The 23521-nt window shown below is 41.5% G+C and overlaps 1 protein-coding gene across 4 annotated transcripts in view; it reads left to right on the top strand.

Annotated features, from left to right (window-relative positions):
* The window catches only part of larp7 (La ribonucleoprotein 7, transcriptional regulator), a 52367-nt gene extending 34385 nt beyond the window's left edge, over window positions 1-17982 (top strand). For all 4 annotated transcript variants that reach the window (XM_033018693.1, XM_033018664.1, XM_033018674.1 and 1 more), the window contains 4 exons: window positions 9007-9131; window positions 10780-10942; window positions 16220-16311; window positions 16870-17982. In XM_033018693.1, coding sequence (XP_032874584.1) covers window positions 9007-9131; window positions 10780-10942; window positions 16220-16311; window positions 16870-16950 — 461 coding nt within the window. In that variant the 3' untranslated portion in view covers window positions 16951-17982. The remainder of the gene's footprint in view (window positions 1-9006; window positions 9132-10779; window positions 10943-16219; window positions 16312-16869) is intronic.
* The last annotated feature ends 5539 nt before the right edge of the window (window positions 17983-23521 follow it).

The raw sequence follows: 23521 nt of genomic DNA, 5'->3' as shown, positions 1-23521 counted from the left end.
TTGTTAACCTATTTTATTAACAAACATTATTTAAATGCTTGGATTTTTAGGAACCTTTTTCTGCAATCAATTGACTTTTTGCAGGAGCTGCTACAAATACCAGCTACCAACTAAGACAAGTAGTAATATTTGTGACTAAAATTTCAGACCTGAGACTTGGCTGCATGGCTTTTCATGCCAATGATTGATAAGTCTTCTCTTCTTTTCTCAAGGCCTCCTTTCTGCCCTGACTCGGGGGAGGAACACTACCTCATATTTCGCTTGGGCATCTTACACTCCAGCGTAATGACTTCTCTAACTTCATGTAACCCTTGCTTTCCCTGTTTCCCCCAATGGATTCTGTGGAATTCATTGCCACAGAAGGCTGTAGAGACCAAGTCATTGGGTATTTTAAAGCCAGTGATTGACAGATTTGTGATTAGTACGGGTGCCAACATTTAGGGTAGAAGGCAGGAGCTTGGGATTGAGAGGGAATGATAGATCAGCCCTGATTGAATGGCACTTGATGAGCCGAATGGCCTACCTTTGCTCGTAGGACTTGTGTTGCATGGAATGGAATGTGTTAGAACATAGAAACATATAAAATAGGTGCAGGAGTAGGCCATTCGGCCCTGCGTGCCAGCACCGCCATTCAATATAATCATGGCTGATTATCCAGAATCAATACCCCGTTCCTGCCTTCTCCCTATATCCCTTGATTCCGTTAGTCCTAAGTGCTATATCTAAATCTCGCTTGAACACATCCAGTGAATTGGCCTCCACTGCCTTCTGTGGCAGAGAATTCCAGAAATTCACAACTCTCTGGGTAAAAAATCTTTTCCTCATCTCAGTCCTAAATGGCCTACCCCATATTCTTAAACTGTGTTTGGACACCTCCAACATCGGGAACATTTTCCCTGCATCTAGCCTGTCCAATCCCTTCAGAATTTTATATGTTTCTATAAGATACCCACTCATCCTTCTAAATTCCAGCGAATGTAAGCCCAGTCAATCCATTCTTTAGCTGTCCAGAGAGCCTGGATAGGTTGGGTTGAGCAGAGAACACCAAAGGAGGTTCTGATTAACAAAATGATGAGGGGTGTCGATAGAAAGCTTTCCCATTAGCCATGTTTATTATCAGGCATATAAATACGGCAAAGCTCCTGAATTCAAGAAAACCCTGCCTTAGCAATAATGGAGATTGCCTGAAAACATATTAAGAAGTATGTTTAGATGAGCACTTGAAAGTCCATGTTATACCAGGCTGCAGACTTCAAAAATAAAGCACAATTGAAATGGGATCAATATATACGATCGCCAGCATGTTTGTGATGAGGAACATGGCCTATTTCCACAGTGAACGGCTCCTTGAATCTAAATGCAAAAGCAATTATTTAAGTGTCCTTCGAGTAATAATATCTCAAAATGCTTCAGAGTTTTGAAAATGTAAAATAATGAGAAGAAAACCTTGCGAGTGAAGTGTAAATATTATTATAACGATGAGTGAAGTAAAATACATATTAGAAGCATTTGCAGCAAATGGGAGAGAGGATAAAATGAAAGGACACCATTTACACCCAGTAGACTAGAAATGTTTAAAGTACAAAAGTGAGTTCGGTATTTTGACTGCGCATGCCCAGGTCATAGGTCACAAGCGAAAAAAAGTCTTGGCAATAGTTGTGCAGCATTGTGTGCAGGCTTGCGTTTCGTCCATGGTCGGTGTCGGCCGGTAGGGGGGAGGGGGGGGGGGGCGGGGACGGTCCAGTGGCGGTTCGGCAACGCTTGCGGCGCCGGGGCCACGGGTTCGATCCTGGCTGCGGATGAGGCGCGGTTCTACGTGCCTGCTGCTGCCGTGAGCCGGTCCAGTCTCCCCCCCCCCCCCCCCCCCACCCCGGTCTCCCACTCGATTCTGCCCCCCTGACAAATACAAACTTGAAAAAAGACAAAAAATCGGACCCAAACTATACTCACTGCATCCACAGAGCTTTGTTCGATTTTTATTTATAGCGTTTGAACTTTGACAAATTCCATGATTCCTTGCGTTTTTCGGAATAGCAAACTCGCTTATACAAGCACGCCTTTCCAGCCCACGGTAATGACTTGATCGAATACACTACTTCCAAATGATACTTTGCTGACATTACTAGTTTTTAAGTGAGATTTCAAACCGAGGGCCCCTTGGGTGGGTGTGCAAGATCCGCAGTAACTTGAGGAACTATGGCGCCCTGCTGATGTTTATCTTGCAACCAATATCACAAGAAAGTGATTTTAAAAATAATAATTGAGGCTAAAACGTCGATGAAAACTTCTGATGACTAATGCATAAAAGCATGGCATCACCTTCTCCCAGATCATAGATTCAGAGAGTTGTACAGCACTGAAACGGGCTCAGGACATCCATGCTGATCAAGACATCTATCTGAGAGTCTGATTGACCTGCAATGGCTCATATCCCTCTAAATATTTTTTTTATCCCTGTATCTGTGAAAATTTCTTGTAAACATTGTAATTGTAATCACTTCTACAGCTTCCTCTGGATATTATCAAATGTTGGGGTTTGTTATTTTCACACATACCGAAATGCAGTGAAAAACTATGTTTTGTTAGCTGCCCAGGTAAATCATAGACCAGTGGATATGGGGCATCATATTCTATGTACCACCACTCTCTGTATGTGAATATTTGCCCCTTTTAAATCTTTCTCCATTCATCTGAAAACTGCCTTCTAGTTTTTGATTCCCCTATCTAGGGCAAAAAAGACTGAAATAATCCACCTTATGTATACGCCTCTTAATGTTATTTCGTGCACACTTGAATGACAGGATCAATTCCCATATGTCCATATTTAGCTTGCTGTGTTGTATGGCCCATTTGGTAACATTCAATTGCTGTGGCACTTCTGGCATGTGAGTAGAGAAATCTGGGCTAACCCCCAAGTGTTGTACTCTCACAGGCTACTCTCACCAGGAGTGGCCATCTTTCAGATGAAACTTGAAACCAAGGCCTTTAAGGCTTCCGGGACACTGTTGTGAGGAAGTGCAAGCGAGTTAACCAAGGTTTCACTGCAAATTTTTATCTTTTAATTAACGTTTTTTACAAAATGGACGCTCTGCTAATTACCACGTTACTATTTATAGGGAGTTGTGCAGCCCAAATTGGCTGTGTGATTACAACATTGGAATACTGGGTTTAGGTTTAAGTATAAGTTTATTATTGTCACATGTACCAACCAAATTTAAAAGGTACTTCCCAGATGTAAATAGTTTGGGAAATCGTTAATACAACAATTTTAATGTCCCTTTTATTTTCAACTGATTTTCACTGGGGAGGAATTAATGCGCTATTGGGCGAAGGAAAGGATATGATCAATGCAACCGGAAGGTGTTTACTTGGATTGCATTTTAAATTAAGGTAAATTAAGGCTCAGCAATGATGTCCATGCTAAATAACTTCCTGAAACCACTGGGCTCCTTCAAGTAGAGCCGACTTGTCTTTCACATTTTGGTTCTCTTAGAATAATTGACTGTGTTTAAGAGATCAGGGAAATTTTTGTATATAAGAAAATAATTTGTTTTACATTTGGTAAAACAAGTTTATTACCCTGCATAAGTTTTATTTGTTTTGAAGCATATAAGCAAGCTTTAAATCAAGCATGGAATATCCTCCCAACTCCAAATCAAAGAAACATAGGAAAATGTTTACATTTCCTGTTTGACCTGAACTGAGTTGTCCTGAAAAAATTGACAATTTCATGCTTTTTGGCCCACTTTCTAATTTTTTTAATATGATTTTAAGACTGTTTTAGTTAATATTCAGCATTTGTTTTATATCCCTATTGCTACCCATTTTGCATTTTACACTCCTTCACAATCTAAACTATTTTAAAGCAACATCCCTGTTAATTACATCAAACTTGCTTTAAACTTTAATACTCGTTTATATGTTGAAATGGAATGCTCTGCAAACCACAAATCATCATAATTCGAATTTCCTGCCATAAATCTGATAGATTCTAAATGTCCTCAGTAAATTAAATTAACTTGCATGAGTTATCTTATGGAGTGTGATGAAGTTTATCTTGATTCAAGCTAAACATGATCACAGTATCATTTGCATTCTTTTATCAAGGTGTGATTTTTTTTTGTGTCGAACAAAATCGTGTGTATTGTTCAGCAGTGCACAATAGGAGGTTATTTACTGTCGTTATGTTAACTGGAGGCCGGTATTTGAACACCCTATCCTGCGCTTATCTTAATATCAACCATAATTAGGTTAGAGAGGTAACCAAATGGTGGGACACAGTTTTTTAATAAGGTGCAATATATCTTCCCGTGTGCTCAGGATGACTTTTCAAACATAAACACTACTTAGTGCCTACTGCTGTTTGTGAGAAACTCTTTGGCCCTTACAAGAAGCGATGGTTTGGATTCCGAGTTGTCAGATTGCTTTTTTGGGGGATGTAAATGGGATTGAGATAGTTGCATATTAGTATTTGAGAACTTATTTAATTCTAGGGTTAATTTACCATTTCAAACTCATCAACATCCCAGGGCACCACTGATAACTGAGTAAGCCTGCCTGACCAAATAACCAAAGAGCAAGACCAGTCACTAAGTGTTGGAATTTTTTTTTCTGATTTGGCTGCTGATGGTCGTTCAGATTTAATTCCTGGTGCATTGTGTAATCCCGACTGAACAAGTAAATTTGCCTGAACAAGGAATCCAGGTTATTTGGAGTGAATTAATATTTAAAATGTAAATTTGCATTTTAAAACCTGCCATCAGTAATCAGGACAAATACTGCCAAAATATGTTTTTTTTAAACCAATTCGCCAATGTTTGTAAGGAAAGTTCGGCTTGTACTCGCTAGAATTTAGAAGATTGAGGGGGGATCTTATAGAAACCTACAAAATTCTTAAGGGGTTGGACAGGCTAGATGCAGGAAGATTGTTCCCGATGTTGGGGAAGTCCAGAACAAGGGGTCACAGTTTAAGGATAAAGGGGAAATCTTTTAGGACCGAGATGAGAAAAACATTTTTCACACAGAGAGTGGTGATCCTCTGGAATTCTCTGCCACAGAAGGTAGTTGAGGCCAGTTCACTGGCTATATTTAAGAGGGAGTTAGATGTGGCCCTTGTGGCTAAAGGGATCAGGGGGTATGGTAAGGCAGGTACGGGATACGGAGTTGGATGATCAGCCATGATCATATTGAATGGCGGTGCAGGCTCGAAGGGACGAATGGCCTATGCCTGCACCTATTTTCTATGTTTCTATGAAAGAAATCTGCATTTTTAACGTATAGCCTGAATATGATGCCAGACCTAGTATGTCAATGTGTTGACTCGGTAATTCTCCAGTAAGCAGTCAATGCAATGACTATTAAAGATGAACAATAATTTTTCACACAAAGTCTGGAATGAACTGTCAGAGATGACGGTGGAGGCAGATACTATAACAATAGCTACAAGACATTTGTACAGGTACAAATATGAAAGGTTTAGAGAGATAAGGGGCCAAATGTGGGCAGGTTAGACTAGTGTAGAAAGGGCATCTTAGTTAATATGAGTGTTGTGGCTGTTTCCATGCTGTATGACTCAATTACTCTAATTTGCAGCATTATTAGCAATGCTCATAATCTCATGATTTTTTTTTTTAAACAGCACAAGAGCCTTTCTTGCCATCATTAGCTGACTGAACATTCATACACACCATTGTACAGTTGGGGAAGACTCTTTACTTGGATACATTGTGGTGCTGGTTTAGGTTGTGAGACTGGGCACTGGAGCATTCGAGAGTGCACGGGCCTGATCAAGCATTGGGAATTTTGACTCTGACTGCTCTGGAATGTATGAATGGAAGTGTGCCAGCCAGGATAGTTTGGGGCTTGTGATAGAAAGTGATCAGACAGGCAAGAGATGTGATGTGACCCGATGAGGGTGATAGGTCATGCTAGTGGGGTTTATTAACAGCCAGCGAATAGATTGGGTGGTTTGCACAAGTATGGTCTGGTTACCTAGTATTATTGTTTATTGGGATATTTATTATTGTACAGTTGCATTAATTTTTTTTTAATTAAAAAAAAAAAATATTAGAAGTAAGTACAATAATGTGGTACCTTGTAGATACCTAATATATATTGACATGTTACATTTTATGTACAACTTCTTTTTTTTTTAGCAGTAAATGGAAGAAAAGAAAGAGAATAGTAGAAAAATAGAGAACTGCGTGATATCGAACAGTAAGGTGAAGGAAAGAAGAAAAGAGAGAAAATAGAGAGAGAAAAAGAGGAGATAGAAAACAGGGGACTGAAGGAGAAATAGCTATTTATTATTCTTGACCACCCTTCACCCGATCCTGAAACAGTTAATTTCTACGGTTATGTTGCACCATATGCTTGTAAGAAGTCGATAAATGGAGACCAAATCATTAAGAATTGGTCTGCTTTGTCTGTTAGGAGGAGTCGCATTTCTTCAACATGTGAGGGTACAGTTGCATTATTGCGCCTGTAAAGTTGCAGCAAGTAATGGGCCTGTCCATTTAGGCGACTGCAGGAGACAATGCAGTCGCCTCATGGTTGCCACATACTCGCGGGTGGTTGCCTTCATGGTCGTGAGGAGTTCCCGCATTCTGGTAACTAGTCACGACCTCAATATGGTCGCCGTGAATTTTTCAACATGACAGCTAAACATTCCGATTCTCTCTTGAGATTGGGCGTGTTCATCTGGAATTCAAGGGAACCACTGCTGCATTGCTGATGCCCATCACATGTAGAGGGTTTGAACACAATATGAACATCAAGGACTTCAATACCTGAGCTGATTAGAAATAGTGGCAGGGTCGAGATATAGCGGGTGCATTTGGAACATATTTTAATCAGTCCCATACTGCAGGGTGCAAACTCTGGACAGTAGTTGCAGAGAGGAGATAATTTACTTCCAAGATGACGTGAACTAATTTGCCCAGCAATGTGAAACTTTACTAATGTAAATTTGGACACTGGTGAAGCCAAATTTCACTGAACAAGTAGTAGTTCCTTGAAAGTGGGGACGCAGGTGGATACGGTGGCGAAGAAGGCCTTTGGCAAACTTGCTTTCAACTGTAAGGGCATTGAGTAGGGAGTTGTGACACCCTGCTACAAATGTACAGGGTATTTTTCAGACCATACTTGGAGTATGGTGTGTATTTCTAGTCGCCCAGCTATAGAAAGGATGTCATTAAGCTGAAAAGGCTGCAGAAAAGATTCACAATGATGCTACTGGAACTGAAGGGTTGAGAGGCTGTGGCTCTAATCCCTGGGACAGAAGGTTGAATGGTGATAGTGTAGAGGTATGTAAAGTTATGAGAAGCATGGATGAGGTGAATGGTCAGTCCTTTTCCCAAGGCAGGAAGTAGAAAACTAAAGGGCAGAGATTTAAAGTGAGAGGAGAAAGATTTAAAAGGGATCTGAGGGCCATGTTTTCCGAACAGAGGATGGTAGATATATGGAGTGACCTACTAGAGGAAGCTGTGGAGGCAGGTACGATTAAAATATTTTTTTAAATATCAGGCAAGTACAAGGATCGGAAAGGTTTTGGAGGAATATGGGCCAAATGCAGGGAAATAGGACAAGCTCAGGGAGACATCTTGGCTGGCATGAACAAGTTGGGCTGAAGGGCCTGACTTCATGTTCTCTGTGACTAACTGCAATGAGCTTTTCAGCAGTTATTGGGATTTTCTGACATGCTCTTATTGACATTCATGTCTGGTTGGTTCGTGCAAGTGGCCTACAAACTTCAACCAGTTATATTGGTTGATTTTTGTTATGATTGGCTGGTGGGGATTGCTGCATAAAGTCTTGTAGCTTTGGTGCTTAAGTTCAGAGTAAAACCAAAAGTTAATGACTAATTGCAGTATATCTCCTCAAAATATGACAATTCATATCCTGCTTTTGACTCTGAAAGCCACTTTTGAACCAATGATGAATATTTTGAAGACCGTCTTTAGTAAGCAGAGTGCAACAATCTTGGGTACATCTCCAGGCAGTTACACACACACACACACTGGAGTACATGTAGTGCAAATGGGGCATGTTGGACCGAAAGGCCTGTTTCCACGCTGTACGACACACAGGCGGCATAGGGTTATCGTTGCCTCAGAACGGCAGAGAGCTGGGTTCTATCCTTTCAATCCCAGCCTCAAGTGCAGTCTGTGTAGAGTTTGCATATTCTCCCTGTGACTCGAAGATAGACACAAAAAGCTGGAGTAACTCAGCGGGACAGGCAGCATCTCTAGAGAAGGAAAGGGTAACGTTTCGGGTCGAGACCCTTCTTTAGATTGGAGACTATGACTGTAGGTTTCTTCCAACAAAGCAAAGATATGAGGTTTAGTAGTTTAATTGGCCGTGGTCTGTAGGTAAGATGTATAAATCGGGGGAGCAGGAGTTGATGAGAATATGGGGAAAATAAAAAATAGAACTCTTGCTGGATAACTCTATGTGGATGACTGTTGTTTTATGTAGACTTGGTGGTCTGAAGGACCTGCTTCCATATCGTATGTCTCTATGACTTTGAGATGTAACCATTACCAAAATATTTCTAGATGGGAATCATGAATAGCACGTAGGATTGTGTTCACCACTTCGGTCTTGTGTTGTGCACCAGCAAGCACACTTGCTTACACACTCACAATGTCTGCAACATCCATTTTTTAAAATTTATTTGCAACATCCATGAGGACAACTATTTTAGCGTTGTCCAAGATCAAACCTGAGAACCTTGAGTTATGTGGCTTTGCTTTTAACTTGAAAACTGCTTTGGGATTCTGGGGACCATTCAAGGGTTATCTTCAGAGTTTGCATTCTTTGAGTCTAATCAACTGGACGAGTAAGTGTATTAGAATGCAAATAGTTCTGCAAAACAAAAGACTTTGAAATTGTGCTTGGGATGTTAAGGAGGGGGTGGGACGATATGTTTCTGTGAATGTGTTAGTGTTAAGTATCTTTGAATTTCAAAGCTATTGATGAAGGCCACATTGTTCTTTTCTACTAAAGCAAAGGTTAACGATGGAGAAACCCATCCCTCTGCGAAGGTTAACACCCTGGGGCCACAGTTTGTGAGTGGAGTCATTGTGAAGATCACCAGTACTGAGCCCCTGCTGGGCAGGAAACAGATCAAGGTATATGTATGCCCTGGAGGTAGACTTTCTTTGATCCAATTCTTGGGTCAGCCTATTGTTCTGTAACATTCGGAATAAAAAATTGTACCTTCCGTTTTTCTCGTGACTTTCTTGGCATTTTAATCTATTTCTTCTGCTAAACAAGAATACATTTCAGATTTTTTTTTTACCCTCTACATTATTGGTATGATTTTCAATCAAAGCAAACATTCATTCCAGCCCTATCTTCATTAAGTTATCTTGTATTATTCTCTAGAAAATCTGAATGCATCAGACAATAGGTGCAGGAGTAGGCCATTCGGCCCTTCGAGCCATTCAATGTGATCATGGCTGATCATCCACAATCAGTACCCCGTTCCTGCCTTCTCCACATAACCCCTGACTCCGCTATCTTTAAGAGCCCTTTCTAGTTCTCTCTTGAAAGCATTCTGCTCATCATGCTGATGACTTGTAAGAGTAATTATTCAGGTATAAAGTTGACCCATTTAGTTGAACCAATGTTTTAATGTCAAATGCCCCAAAACAGAACAATTAAATTCTTACTTGCAACAGCACAACAAATATGTAAACCTAGCGCTCTGTAAACACCATAATATACAACAAAACATTTTTTTAAATATAAAAATAAAACAAACAATAGTCATGCAAAGACAAAAACAATGCCCTAAGTCTATGTTGTTCAGAGCTTATTTGGAAGTTGCCGTGTTTAATAGTGTTTAACCATCCTTGAGAGTTGCAGAAAATGTAACCTGGAATAAGGTCATTCAGCCCATGGTTTCAATGTTGGAACTGGTGGAAATCTTAACTCTACCCATCTCACTATAAAAGACAAATCAATCAAATGTATTTCAAGTAAATGTAAGACACAATTAAATAAACTCAAGGATTAGGGTGCAGGGCTAGGATCTGGCTATCTGAGCTTGTTTCTTTTGATTATCAGTATCATGACTAATCTACCTTGTGCCATTTTCTTGTACTATCCCATATCTTGTGATATCTTGTTAACATTGGTTAAATCCAGACATTTGTCAATCTCTGCTTTGGATAAGCTCTGTAACTGTGTCTCAATGGGATAGAGGATTCTAAATAATCACCATCCTGAGTGAAGGCATTTTCCTCATCTCAGTCTAAATGGCCTGATCAGTCCATCATGGGTTCTGACCTCCCCACCATCGGAGGGATTTGCAGGTGTCGCTGCCTCAAAAAGCCAGCCAGCATCATCAGAGACCCGCACCACCCTGGCCACACACTCATTTGACCCCTGCCATCGGGAAGAAGGTACAGGAGCCTGAAAACTGTAACGTCCAGGTTCATGAACAGCTTCTCCCCTTCACCCATCAGGCTATTATACACGACAACCTCAAGACCTCTAAATTACATAAACTTGGGGGCATTGGTTTTGTGTATTTGCACTATTATTGGTTGTTTTTTTTTTATGTCAGCATTGACTGGAGAACCTTTATAAGGATATTTGTGAATATTTGAGAATCAACATCTTACATCACAGCCGTCATGTACAAAATTAGGGTCGAAGCAATGGCCCTGACAGGAAAAGAATGGCACAGCAATTATCCTTGAGTTTAGAAATTAACATTGGGTTTTGGAAATCACTTCACTCCTCTCTAATGCACTTTTTCTTTACATGAAGGATGCTTTGATGGAGTCATCTGTGGATGTTTTATATGTGGATATGATTGATGGAGATACTGAGGGACATGCTCGGTTTAAAACTCCTGAAGATGCCCAAACTGTAATGAAAGCACATCGAGAAATACAGAGCAAGTACAACTGGAAACTTGAACTCCTCGCAGGTCAGCTTCAACAAATACAAATCTAGCTTTACATGTATATATTTAAATGATCCAAGAAAATTTCTGTTGGCTATTTTTGGAGCTTCAAAGATATGTAAATGAAATAGTGAATGGTGGAAGCATGCATGGAATGAGATGAGCAGCAGATAGAGAAAAGGAGAATGCTGAATGAAATGATTGAATCCTAACATTATTAAAACACAGTGCTGGAGGAACCTGCTGGGTCATGCTGCGCCCCTGCCTCTCTTTTCCAGCTTTATCCCCACCCCCCTCCTATCTGTATGAAGAAGGGTCCCGACCAAAATGTAATCTGTCTTCTGTCCATTACCTCTGAGCTGCCAACACTTTGTGTTTTGCTCAGGATCCCAGCATCTGCAGTTTCTTATGTGTCCCCAGCAATATTGGTTGCCTGCTGTTGGATATTGGTGTCTGAAGGGGTGTGTAGCATTGAAGTAGGAGAAATCATATTGCTTTTTTATCTCGAAAACCTGGGAAATAACAAAGTAAGTTTTTAAACTGAATGGCTGCTCACACTTTGCTTTCTGAGCAAACACTCCTGCCCCCTCCCACCACTAAGATGTCAGGCAGCTGGGCATATTTCTTCCTTGTTCATGAACCGCAATAGCCGATGTTCAAAGAACTACAGTCCATCGTGCCAATTAGTTGGTGCCAATGAAAGCCATCAGTCCTATAATCTGGTGTAATTCAGTGACAGACATGTGTCCACATAACTGCCACAGTGTTTGTTGGGACATATACCCAACATTAATCCCATCCAGATGAATGCATTCAGCCATGTTTGGACTTTGGGTAAACAAATACCATTGTCCCTATGTGCAGGAAGGAACTGCAGATGCTGATTTAAATCAAAGATAGACATAAAAAAGCTGGATTAACTCAGCAGGTCAGACAGCATCTCTGGAGAATAGGAATAGGTGATGTCTCGGGTCGAGACCTTTCTTTGTCACCTATTCCTTTTCTCTGAAGATGCTGTCTGACCCGCTGTGTTACTCCAGCATTTTGTGTCTACCATTGTCTCTGTTCCACAGTTGTTCCTATATCCCACATCTTCTAGCCACTCGTTCCATGTGCATGTTACCCACTGTGTGAAAAAGCTGTCCCTTGGCTCCCTTTCTGTGGAAGAGTCTACAGCCATCCCAGAACCCACAAAACCAGACGTAGAAACAACCCTCTTTAATTCAAGTGCTTGCCTAAGAACGAGTATGCATTTCTAGCACAACCTCCTTTCGCTTATGTTCTATGCTACTACCGACATATCTTCCTATCCTGCTAATTTTAGGGGTCTGCCTACATGTACTCCAGGGTCTCTCTGTTACTCTTTAGTTTTAATAATACCCAAATCCAGCATCTTGTACTTCTCTGGATTCTTTTGTACCTAATCACTCCACTGATCGCTGCCTGCAGCTTAGAACTTATTTCTTCACTATTGACCGCACTGTGACAGGTATTGTGAATATTGGTGCCACCAGCAAACTATTTAATCATAGCCCAAGTTTAGTTTAGTTTTAGTTTGGAGATACAGCGCAGAAACAGGCCCTTCGGCCCACCGAGTCCATGCAGCGATGTGATCCCCGCAGTGATTAACCCTATCCTACACACACCAGGGACAATTTACACTTATACCAAGCCAATTAACCTACATACCTGTACATCTTCGGAGTGTGGGAGGAAACCGAAGATCTCGGAGAAAACCCACGTGGTCACAGAAAGACCGTACAAACTCTGTACAAACCGCACCCGTAGACGGGAACGACTACTGTGCGTCCCTTTAAGACAAGTCATTGCAGGAAGCCTCCAGGTTACAACAAATTCCGTTCCTGCGTACTGTTCATACTGGGAGAGGATGAGAAAAAAGTTGCGAGAGAAAAGTGAACGGGTGGTTAGAATGGCTGCCAACTCATCTCACTGACTCATTGAGTGAATGAGTGAGTCTGCTTTGAGCTCCTATCTCTGTTCAGCTCAACCCAGCCACCCCAATTATTGCTGCTCGTTGGGGGCTGAGGCGAGGAGGCGCACAGAAAAGCCCCGTTCCCACACACCACAAGATGTCTATGGTCCGCAGCAGCTGGCAAATCCATCCCACCGCTCTCCCAAATATTTGATTGTATGTGTGGGATGTCTATAAGTCAGGCTTTCAGTATCCGGGTCAACTTGTAATGTAAAGTACAAATAGCATGAGTTTTTAGACTTTAGAGATAGTGTGCAGAAACAGGCCCTTCGGCTCATTCAGTCCACGTTGACCAGCGATCATCCAGTATACTAGCATTAAGGGCCTGTCCCACTTGGGAGACCTCCACCGCGACCTCTGGCGACATTAAGCGACTAAAAAATATCACGGTCGCGGTGACTTACGACCTTCCTCGACTATATGTACGACCTCTTACGACTATGTTGAAGACCTCCCTCGACTATGAAGAAGACCTTCTTCGACTATTTTGAAGACTAGCTTCGACCATGTACGTTTTACTCGAGGATGGTCTCTGGCAAATTGGTCCGTGAGTGAGCATGACCCCCTTCCACCTCAGAGGACCACACCGAAAATCAACAACGACCAGTGACGAATATCTACAGCTCAAATGATCACCTGATAAAATGATGTCATGTCTGCAATTTTTTTTCCCTCACTAAAAAATGTCTCCTGGGTTTTTTTAAATCATTCTGAACCATGCAAGCAAGGAAGGAACTCGTTTGGAGGATGTTAGTAAAAATACAACTATTGCTTTTGCTTCAGCAGCCTTTTAAGAAAGGCAGAAGGGGAAGAGCAAGGGTGAAGAGGAAGCACAAGAAGAGGTTTCAATGGGTGAATGGAGATGATGTGATGGACTGTCCCAGTACACCAGATGACTGGAAGAGAGTGGCGCTGGGCTTTGACAAAAGATGGAACTTTAAGCACACATGTGGGGCAGTGGATGGCAAGCATGCCATTCTTGTCCCTGTCCCTGTACCCCTCATTTTGCTTTTCGTACAGGATGGCATTCTGCTGGAACCATTCCTCAAGGTCCCCCTCCTGCTGCCTGGTGAAGGTGTAGGCCATAACCTTCCTCCAGCCCTCCCTCACCACCAATGGGGCATCTGCCTCTGATGCTGCGTCAGACACAGGAGAAAGGGCTGCTTTGCTGCCTTCAAATGAGGCAGTGAAGGATGGGGTGGTGGTGGGGACATATACTACCACCCTAGTCTCCTCCTCCAGGGGTCTCTCATGTAGGGCTACCTCCTCCTGCACTATCACCTCCTGTGGCATCACCTCCTGCCACTCCTCCTCCTGGGTGGGCAACATCTGCATGGCAGTTTTTTTTTAGGGTTGTGCCTTCCCCCTGTGCTGCTGCCTTTTTGGTGCCACCTCTAAAACACAAGTCTCCTCTCCAAAAAACTCTCCAGCTATGAATGAACATGCCCTGGAGTGACAGAGGTGACGTTCTGCTGTTTAAATTACTTTTTTTTTCTACTGACCTTTTTTTCACCCTGGAGCTATTACCTTCGACTAGCATCATGACCGACTACGACCGGCTTCGACTAGACCTACGACTAAAAACATATTGATTTTTCCCACGGCGACTTATTTTTAGTCGCGGTCAATTATTAACATCTTGAAAAATACGCCGCGACCTAGCTGAAGCCTCGACTACGCGGAGACCACTCTTGACCATGAAGGAGAGTGACGAAGACCTCCTACGGCCTCGTGACGACCTTGCCGCGACTGAGTCGCGGGCAAACTCGCCAGAGGTCGCGGTGGAGGTCGCGCAAGTGGGACAGGGGCTTCACCCTACAGAGTAGGGACAACTTACAATTTTACCAAAGCCAATTAGACGACAAGCCTGTGTGTTTATGGAGTGTGGGAGGAAACCAGAGCTCCCAGAGAATACCCACACAGTCACAGGGAGAACGTGTAAACTCTGTACAAACAGCACCCGTAGTCAGGATCGAACCCAGGCCTCTGGCGCTGTAAGGCAGCAACTCTACCACTGTGCTGCCCTAGTTTTTGTACATGACGCCCTGCATAACCTTGACAACACACTAGTCACTAAAACACTCAGCAAACTGAATTCTTAGCTTTCTACCAGTGAAACAATATTTATTCCCAAACATGACACTACCTGATTAATGCGTCATGTGCATCTTTGTCAAACACCTCACTAAAATCTACACAGGGACATAAAGGTGCTCTCGTCATCAACTCTCCTTGTTACCTCCTCAAAGCATCCAATCAAATTAGTCAGATAATTTGTTTCTTTAAAAGTTTGTGCTGATTATCACTGGGCAAAGGAAATTAAGTGACAACGTTTTCACACAGAGGATAACGAGCACAAGGAACAAATTGCCAGAGGATGTGGTAGAGGTTGGAACAATTATGACATTTAAGAGACACATATTGGTACATGGGTAGGAAAGTTTAGAGGGATATGGGCCAAGCACAAGCAAGTGGGACAAGCTTGGTTAAACAACTTGGTTGGCAGGTGGGGGTTGGGCTGAGAGATCTGCTCCTGTGCGGTTTAGCTATGACTTACTGTATGTAGCAGGAGGTGACCGATGTGGACGGATCGGGAGCTTGTAGCTAGTATATGTTCAGGTGCAGTTCTACGTACGTTCTGGTCACCGTACTGTAGAGAGGATGTGATGGCACTATTGAGGTTGCAGGGACATTTACAAAGTCCACTGTCATGGCTATAGAGTTATAGTTATGAGAAAATAGACACGAAAAGCTGGAGTAACTCGGCGGGACAGGCAGCATTTCTGGATAGAAGGAATGGGTGATGTTTCGGGTCGAAACCCTTCTTGAGAAGTCTGATTAGGCTGGATTTTCAATTAGCCGGTGTAAAGTTGTGAGAGGTGTGGATGGAGAGAACAAGAACCTTGACTGTAAAATATAATTTTTTATTAATTGGAGAAGGTTAGAAGGATTAGAGAGGAGTTGAAATTTCTGTTTTCATCCAAGGAGTTGTGAGAGTGAAGAACTCTCAACTGAAATCCAATCAATATTGAATGTTTGGATGAGAAATCCTAAACTTGAAAGCCTTACAATCTGAGAACCAGGAAGTGCAAGGAAGACATCCCCCCACAAAAAAAAATCAACACAGTTCTTGGTGATATTGTCACAGTGGCCTGACTGGGCTCCTTCTGTGCCACAGGATTTTCAGATTTTATGCAAACAGAAAATGCTTAACAAGTCAGAATCACCTCTACTTAGAAAGGCAATTTAAGTTGATGAGTCTTCATCGTGAATGAATTCTGAAAAGTTTGTTTTCTTTCTGTCGAAAGGTGATGGTGAGCAGCGTTACTGGCAGAAGATTTTAGTGGATAGGCAAGCAAAATTAAACCGCCCACGGGACAAAAAGCGAGGCACCGAGAAGGTATGATTGAATGAATACTTTATTGTCACATGTGACAAGTCACAATGAAATTCTTTGCTTGCAGACCCAAGGTATGCAAGTAGTTGCCACATAAGGGCACTGACAAAGTTACAAAGTATGTACATTATCCGTGCCAGGTCCCCTTTTGTTCATCCCCCTCCCTCACGGCGGTCTCCCCCCGCCAGGTCCCCATTGTCCATTGTTCATCCCCATCCCTCATGGCGGTCCCCACACCATGTTCTCCTTTGTTCCATCCCTCGGCAGCGGAGTCCTCACTCCACGTGGTCCGGCCTCGTCTGTCGGTTTGTGCCCCATCGACCGCCCCACTGACCTCTCCACTATCACTAACCGGGTCCTCTCCGGACGCCTCCGTGGCACCGACTCAGGCCCCAGCCACATGGCTCCGTCGACTCAACTTCACTGGGGCTTCATTTGTGTATGTTAAGCATTTTCAGAAAGGCGTGGCATTTTTATGAATGTGGAATGTGTTTTCATTTACTTCTTTTCCCTATAAACACTGAGAAATTTAACAAGTTCTTAAACCCTTCTGTATTACAGTTGATTGTCAAGGCTGAAAAAATAATCGTGGCCAAGACACACAAAGCTGGCAAGCACATACATTTTTCTGATGAAGACTAAGAACGTCATACCAAAATATCTTCTTTCTTTTGAAAGGACTTTTGCTACTTTGAATTTTTTTTACCAGTTTTATACTATGTATTAATACTGTTTACAACAACTAGAAAGATGTTCACAGTTGGACTTTTAAGAAATCCAGTGAAATGTTTGACCTTTTTATGGATTGTGTAAATTTGAATCAGTATTTTCATTGTTGCTATAATTTGACAATTTGAACACTGCAAATCGTCTTCCATAACATTTGTCTCAAATGTAAGCTATTAAGGTAGATTAACCCAGGACGTATGGTTAGATAATCTTTTTTTGCTGTATGGTTTCAATAGTTTCAGAATTTTACTTTGTGAAACAGGATTTGGAGTAAATACATTTCAATTTTTTCCCTATTTTGTTTAAAGATTTTTTTAAATTGTGTTTTTTGTGGGGTGTATTGCAGATTGGGGAGTGGAGTGGGAAACGATCTACACTCATCACAAATTTTTGAGCAGGGATAATTGATCTAAATGTGAAAACCAAAAAGATTTGTTTTTTAACTTTATTAATTTGTGTATTCTGCAAGATAAAAATAAGGAAATCAAACTTAGGACCCAACTTGTACATTATCTGAATTGATTTGGCGCCACGACCTTTTGCAACATCGAGCTGCTTTTGAAGGTGCACATGCAGAGTTGTGCATTTGCAGAGTGATCTTCGTGGTTGTAGTTCAACAGTGTTCACTCTTGAGGCTCGCACATGAAAACTGGCTTTAAAATGGGAACACTGAAGACTCTTGGAGTTGAATACAAGAATTGAAGTTGCACCTTTTAGTTCATATTGGTGTTCATCGTTGGCTGACCATACATCCCCCACCTCATATTGTTATAACATCCCTCACAGGAAACAGAGTAATGGCATGAATTCAAATTGGGACCTGATAACTGAGGAACATTTTTGATCTTTGCATATTTCAAAGCCCACGAGATGCTCACTTTTCACTTTTGTAGAAGGTTGTGTAAACATAAACATAATTCTATTAAAATTCTAATTCCTAACATTTCTCCTTTTGTATCGTGGTCAAAAAGACTTAATGAAAGAAGCTTTTGAGGCAGTTATGCTTTTTTGGGATACTTGTGAACTTGGTTCACTGTTCAATCAAGAAGGACTAAACCAGCCAATTGCTTATACAAACACATTTAGCATTGTTTGGCTGCTGTGAAATTTGTCCCCTGTAAATGTTTTTACAGTACCTGAAACAGGTTAGCTTCCTAAAGCTGTTGCAGAATGTAAATGCGATCTGTCTTTGAGGTAATTTCTGCTCCTCCTTTTCCTGGAGTCAATTGACTGTTTATTGGGGTACAGGTTCATGCACCATTGTCATCCTTTTTACATATGAGCTTGCAGTTGACAGGCTACAGCATGGGGGAGAGGGGTGGAAAGGATTCGTACCATCATGATTAATTCTGTCTTGCACGAGCCACACTTCCTGTAAAAGTGCCAAATGATGTTCAAGTTTTTGAAATTATGCTCTTTTCTATGAAACATCTTGTCTCTACCATTATGTCATCCCAGACCAGGAAATTAATCTGAAATGTTCCAAAGATAGACCCAAGGTACTGGAGTAACTCAGTGGGTCAGGCAGCACCACTGGAGGAATAGGATTGGGACCCTTCTTCAGAACCGAATCATCACCCATTCATGTTTCCCAGAAATGTTGCCTGACTCGCTGAGATATTCCCGCATTTTGTGTCTATCTTTGGTAGAAACCGGAATCTGTATTTCTTTGTGTAGGAAGGACTGATACTGGTTTAAACCGAAGGTAGACACAACATGCTGGAGTAACTAAGCGGGCAGGCAGCATCTCCGCAGAGAAGGAATGGGTGACGTTTCAGGTCAAGACCCTCAATCCGAAATGTCACCCATTCCTATCCAGAGATGCTGCCTGAACCGCTGAGTTACTACAACATTTTATGTCCATCTGCATTTCTTTGCTTCTACATCTGAAATATTGCTGTGTGTGTGTTGGTGAACATAGTGTGAACATTCTGAACACAGTTAAGGCATTGCAGAGGAGAGCTTGTGCAAGTCTCTCTGCAGGAGTTGGTACAGGTAACAAAAGCTGTCTAGCACTCTGGTGCCAGGATAACAGCCTCCTCTTGAACATCAAAAAAACGAAGGAGCTGATCATGGACTTTAGGAGGGCACATCATCCGAGGACGTACACTCCATTGAGGATAAATGGGGATCCTGTGGATAGGGTGAACTGTTTTAAATATCTGGTAGTCCACATCTCCGAGGATATGACATGGGCATCACACGCCTCAGCACTCGTGAGTAAGGCAAGGCAGCACCTTTACCACCTCAGGCAATTGAGGAAATTCAGAGTGTCTCCGAGGACCCTCCAGTGCTTCTACGCAGCGGCGGTGGAAAGCATCTTGTCCGGGAACATTAGAATAGAATAGTTTCTTTATTGTCATTGTAACATGAACCATGTACAACGAAATTGTAAAATGTCAGCCAGTCAGTGCACCATTCAAACATTTCTAAAAGCTAACGATACATACAAGGTAAAATATTTAAAAAAAGATAAACAACTAAAATAAATATCATGAAAATAGCACGCATAAACACCCAGCCCTACATCCTTCTGTCGATTTCACAGTCTCTTATTATGTATCGCCCCTGCGTTCCTTGGAGGCTACATTTAGTGCCTTTATAGCAGTGGGGTAAAAACTGTTTTTAAGTCTGTTTGTCCTTGTCCTTGTAGATCTGTACCGTCTGCCTGACGGTAACAGTTCAAACAGGGAGTGTCCGGGGTGGGAAATGTCCTTTATAATACTCAGGGATTTTTTGATGCAGCGGGAACTGTGTAAGTCCTCCATCTGGTTTGGGAATTGCTCTGCCAAGGACAAGAAGGCTCTGCTAGAGAGTAGTGCGTTCGGCCGAACGCACTATGGGAACTTCACTTGCCCCCCTGCAGGAACTATACATCAGGAGGTGCAACTCCAGAGCCAACAATATCATGAGAGACCCCTTCCACCCCTGCAACGGACTGTTACGGTCCGTTGTGTGTGTGTGTTACGGTCAGCTGCTACGGTCAGGCAAACGCCTCCGTTGCCATACGGTGAGAACGGAGAGGTTGAGAAGGAGTTTCTTCCCAGAGGCCATTCGGACTAAACGCCTATCTCACCAGGGACTAACTCTACTGAACGTTTTTCCTTCCATTGTTTATTATGTAAAAGAATATATGTGTTATGATTGTGTTTATAGTTTGTCTTTTGCACAAAAGCCCGCGAGCATTGCCACTTTCATTTCACTGCACATCTCGTATGTGTATGTGACAAATAAACTTGACTTGACTTGACTACTTTTCCAAGACCTTCTCCCTGTAGTAGCAGTTGTGCTGCCTTATGTGTCTGATATAAAAGAGCATTGCTGCTACAACCATCCAAAAAAGTAAGTAGGATGAGCTCCAAATGCCCCGGGCCAGGGGCACAAAGAAAATACCCTCACTGGATATAAATGCGACAGAAAAGGAAGCAGCAGGGAAAGTTGCCCAAGGCCACCTGAGGTGGAGGATTCTGATATGACTATTTTGAGAGAATGACATGTAGCCTTCCCTGTGGGGTTTTAATATGCAAGTTTTGTCTCTGCATGGGGCGAGGGACTTTTAAAATGCAGGATTGAGCCACAGCATGAGTTCCACTCTTCTTGATGAATGAGAAATACTAGCACTTCAGTGACTAATCTTTACTTTCAGAAGATAGTTAATTGGAATGTCATTCATGCAATTCCACAGGCAAATGTTCAATGTGTTCTGTATCTTTTTTTTTCACAGTTAACAGCAACTTCCTCTTTCGCACCTCCCACGTCAAATTCCTAGATTTAAACTTCAGGCAAAATGACTTATGGAGTCAAAGTGTAAAATGGAAGGACAATATACTGTAATTTATGTTATATATCCAATTTATTAAATATTAAAATATATGTGTTTGACCATCCTTGCTAATCGTAGAAATAAACTTTAATGGTTGGTTTAAAATGGATGTAAATTTTTTAATGTATTTTTCAGATAATTCTGAACTGGTCTGTTTTACCGTGCATTTTCAATTGCTCTCCCTCAATCCCATTCTCGGCAATAGAACCAATCTTTCAATTTACTGCAGGAAGGAACTGCAGTTGCTGGTTTACACTGAAGATAGACACAAAATGCTGGAGCAACTCAGCGGAACAGGCAGCATCTCTGGAGAGAAGGAATGGGTGACATTTCAGGTCGAGCCACTTTTTGCTGACTCTTGATTATTCCTGAACTTCATAGTTTCTTGTAGTGCCCAATTCTGATATTATTATGGGCATATGGTGCGTCAGAAGTCACAGCATCAGGCTTATGAAGCAAGTTGTCTCTTCACTACTCCAGACATATTGCTGGAAGACTGAACACATTTCAAAATGGAACAGGTTTCAAGCTTGAATCTAATTTTTCTAGAAAAGGAATGGCTGAAAACAAGTTAATATCTCCAAATCCCCATGGCATGTTGTACAATTGAATCGTACATCAGGGAAGCAGACCACCCAGAGAGACACAAAAACCTGGAGTAACTCAGCGGGACAGGCAGCATCTCTGGAGAGAAGGAATGGGTGACGTTTCAGGTCGAGACCCTTCTTCAGACCCTACCCAGAGAATGATGTGGAGAATCTAACATTTGAGTGAAAGTCATACAAAAAGAAAATAACAGCAAAGGAATACCTTCCATGCCAATAGATTCACAATAGTGTTATTTATAGAAGAGCAATTTTGACATACCTTTATTTATAAGATACTGGAATATGTTTTGAGGAGTATCTTCATTTGTGGATAAAAAGATCAATAGATGTGTCTCCTCTCACTTGCACACAAGATATATCTCTTCAACTGTCTGTAAATGCATTATATAATGCATCTGATTCCAGATTATGCACTGGCTATCAAAAGTTTATCAGGTTGTTATGATATGAATGCATATTCTCCAATTGATTGGATCCAGCTTTCATGACATGTTTTTTATATTTTATTTCATAAGACTTTGAAGAAAATATTGCTTATAGCTAACTTGCATGCTAGAAAATTGAAATTACCTGTTTACCCTTGATGCTACTGAATTGTTAAATCAATAAAATCTATCCAGATGGTTTTCAAAAATACTTTTCCTCATTTCTTTTCACTTGCATTGTTTTTTCTTTCAGTCTACATTCCTGCACTAGCTTATTTTTTTCAAAAACAAGAACTAATTAGCTCTTTCCATTCAGGTAGTAATAGATGTAAATATTTAAAACACATGCGGAAAAATAGGGTCGTGATGACCCTTTAAAAGTCATGGTGAAAGTTAAACTGAAGTGAATCCCAGAGGCAGAATTATTGTACGATATGATGCCTGCGTAATGCATGATGGTACTGAGAGTCAGAATTTTGATGTTAGAGGGAACCAAATATGGAACCCTGAACTATGTCGAGGGTGACCATGCAGATGCTGTAAATAGGCTTGTGGAAGAAAAGGTTATAGAATCATAAAAATCATAGAAACAATGTAAACACAGGCCCTTCAGCCCAACTAAACACTGACCATGTTTTCCATCTGAGCTTGTCCCATTTGGCCCATATCCCTCTTAAAAAGTTGATGAAGGAATGGGATCATGAGAAGGGGTTAACAAGTGGTGTATTTTAGCAGTGATGTATTAAAGCAGGATATAATGAACCGCAGAAAATGAAATTGGTGTGCGTTCACATGGAAAAATGCTAGCAAATATTGAAAGACCTTTGGAAAGATATATCGATAGGGTTTAGATGGTTATTGGGCAAATACAGGGAAATGGGATAACCCTATATGCAAATTTGGTCGACATGGGCTTGGTGGGCCAAAGGTCCCGTTTCTATGCTGCATAGCTCGATGACAATGACCAACAAGGCCATGGTCCTACGGGCAAGAACAAGAGCCTGTGTCGTTTCTCCAATGTAGGAATTTGAGCATTATAGCAGATATTAAATGTATTCGACTGGTGGAATGATAATAATCGACATAAATGTTTGTTGTAAGATACACTCAAGGTACTGAAAGCTCCTCTACACACATACTGTCATGTCAAGTTAATGACAAGTTTGTGAGAAAGTCCTGTGTTTTCAGATGCCCCTGTTGATTCACATAATTATAATTTGGGGAAACAAGGTATACTTTATATCACAAAAATAGTATTTTTTGCACCAACATATTTTTATGGTGAGGCCATCCTAAAATTTTATAAATACACGCAACAGATGGTGCAAAGAAGAACATTCAGAATGGAAGATAAAGGTGTTTTTGAGATTGAGCCAAACTATAAAATGTAAACAAGTTCGAAAATATGCATGAGACTAGGATCAGCAGAATTATTTTTCAAAATTACAACACCTATAGCTAAAATCTATGAAAGACAGAAAATGCTGGAGTATCTTCGCGAATCAGGTAACATCTTTGGAGAACATGGATAAGTGACGTTTTGGGTCACCCGAAATGTCACATATCCATATTCTTCAGGGACTGCAGATGCTGGTTTAAACCGAAGATAGACGCAAAATGCTGGAGTA

The sequence above is a fragment of the Amblyraja radiata genome, chromosome 1 (genome assembly GCF_010909765.2).
Source record: "Amblyraja radiata isolate CabotCenter1 chromosome 1, sAmbRad1.1.pri, whole genome shotgun sequence".
Classification (NCBI taxonomy): domain Eukaryota; kingdom Metazoa; phylum Chordata; class Chondrichthyes; order Rajiformes; family Rajidae; genus Amblyraja; species Amblyraja radiata.
Note: the sequence above shows the minus strand (reverse complement) of the source record. Positions and strands in the feature narration are given on the sequence as shown.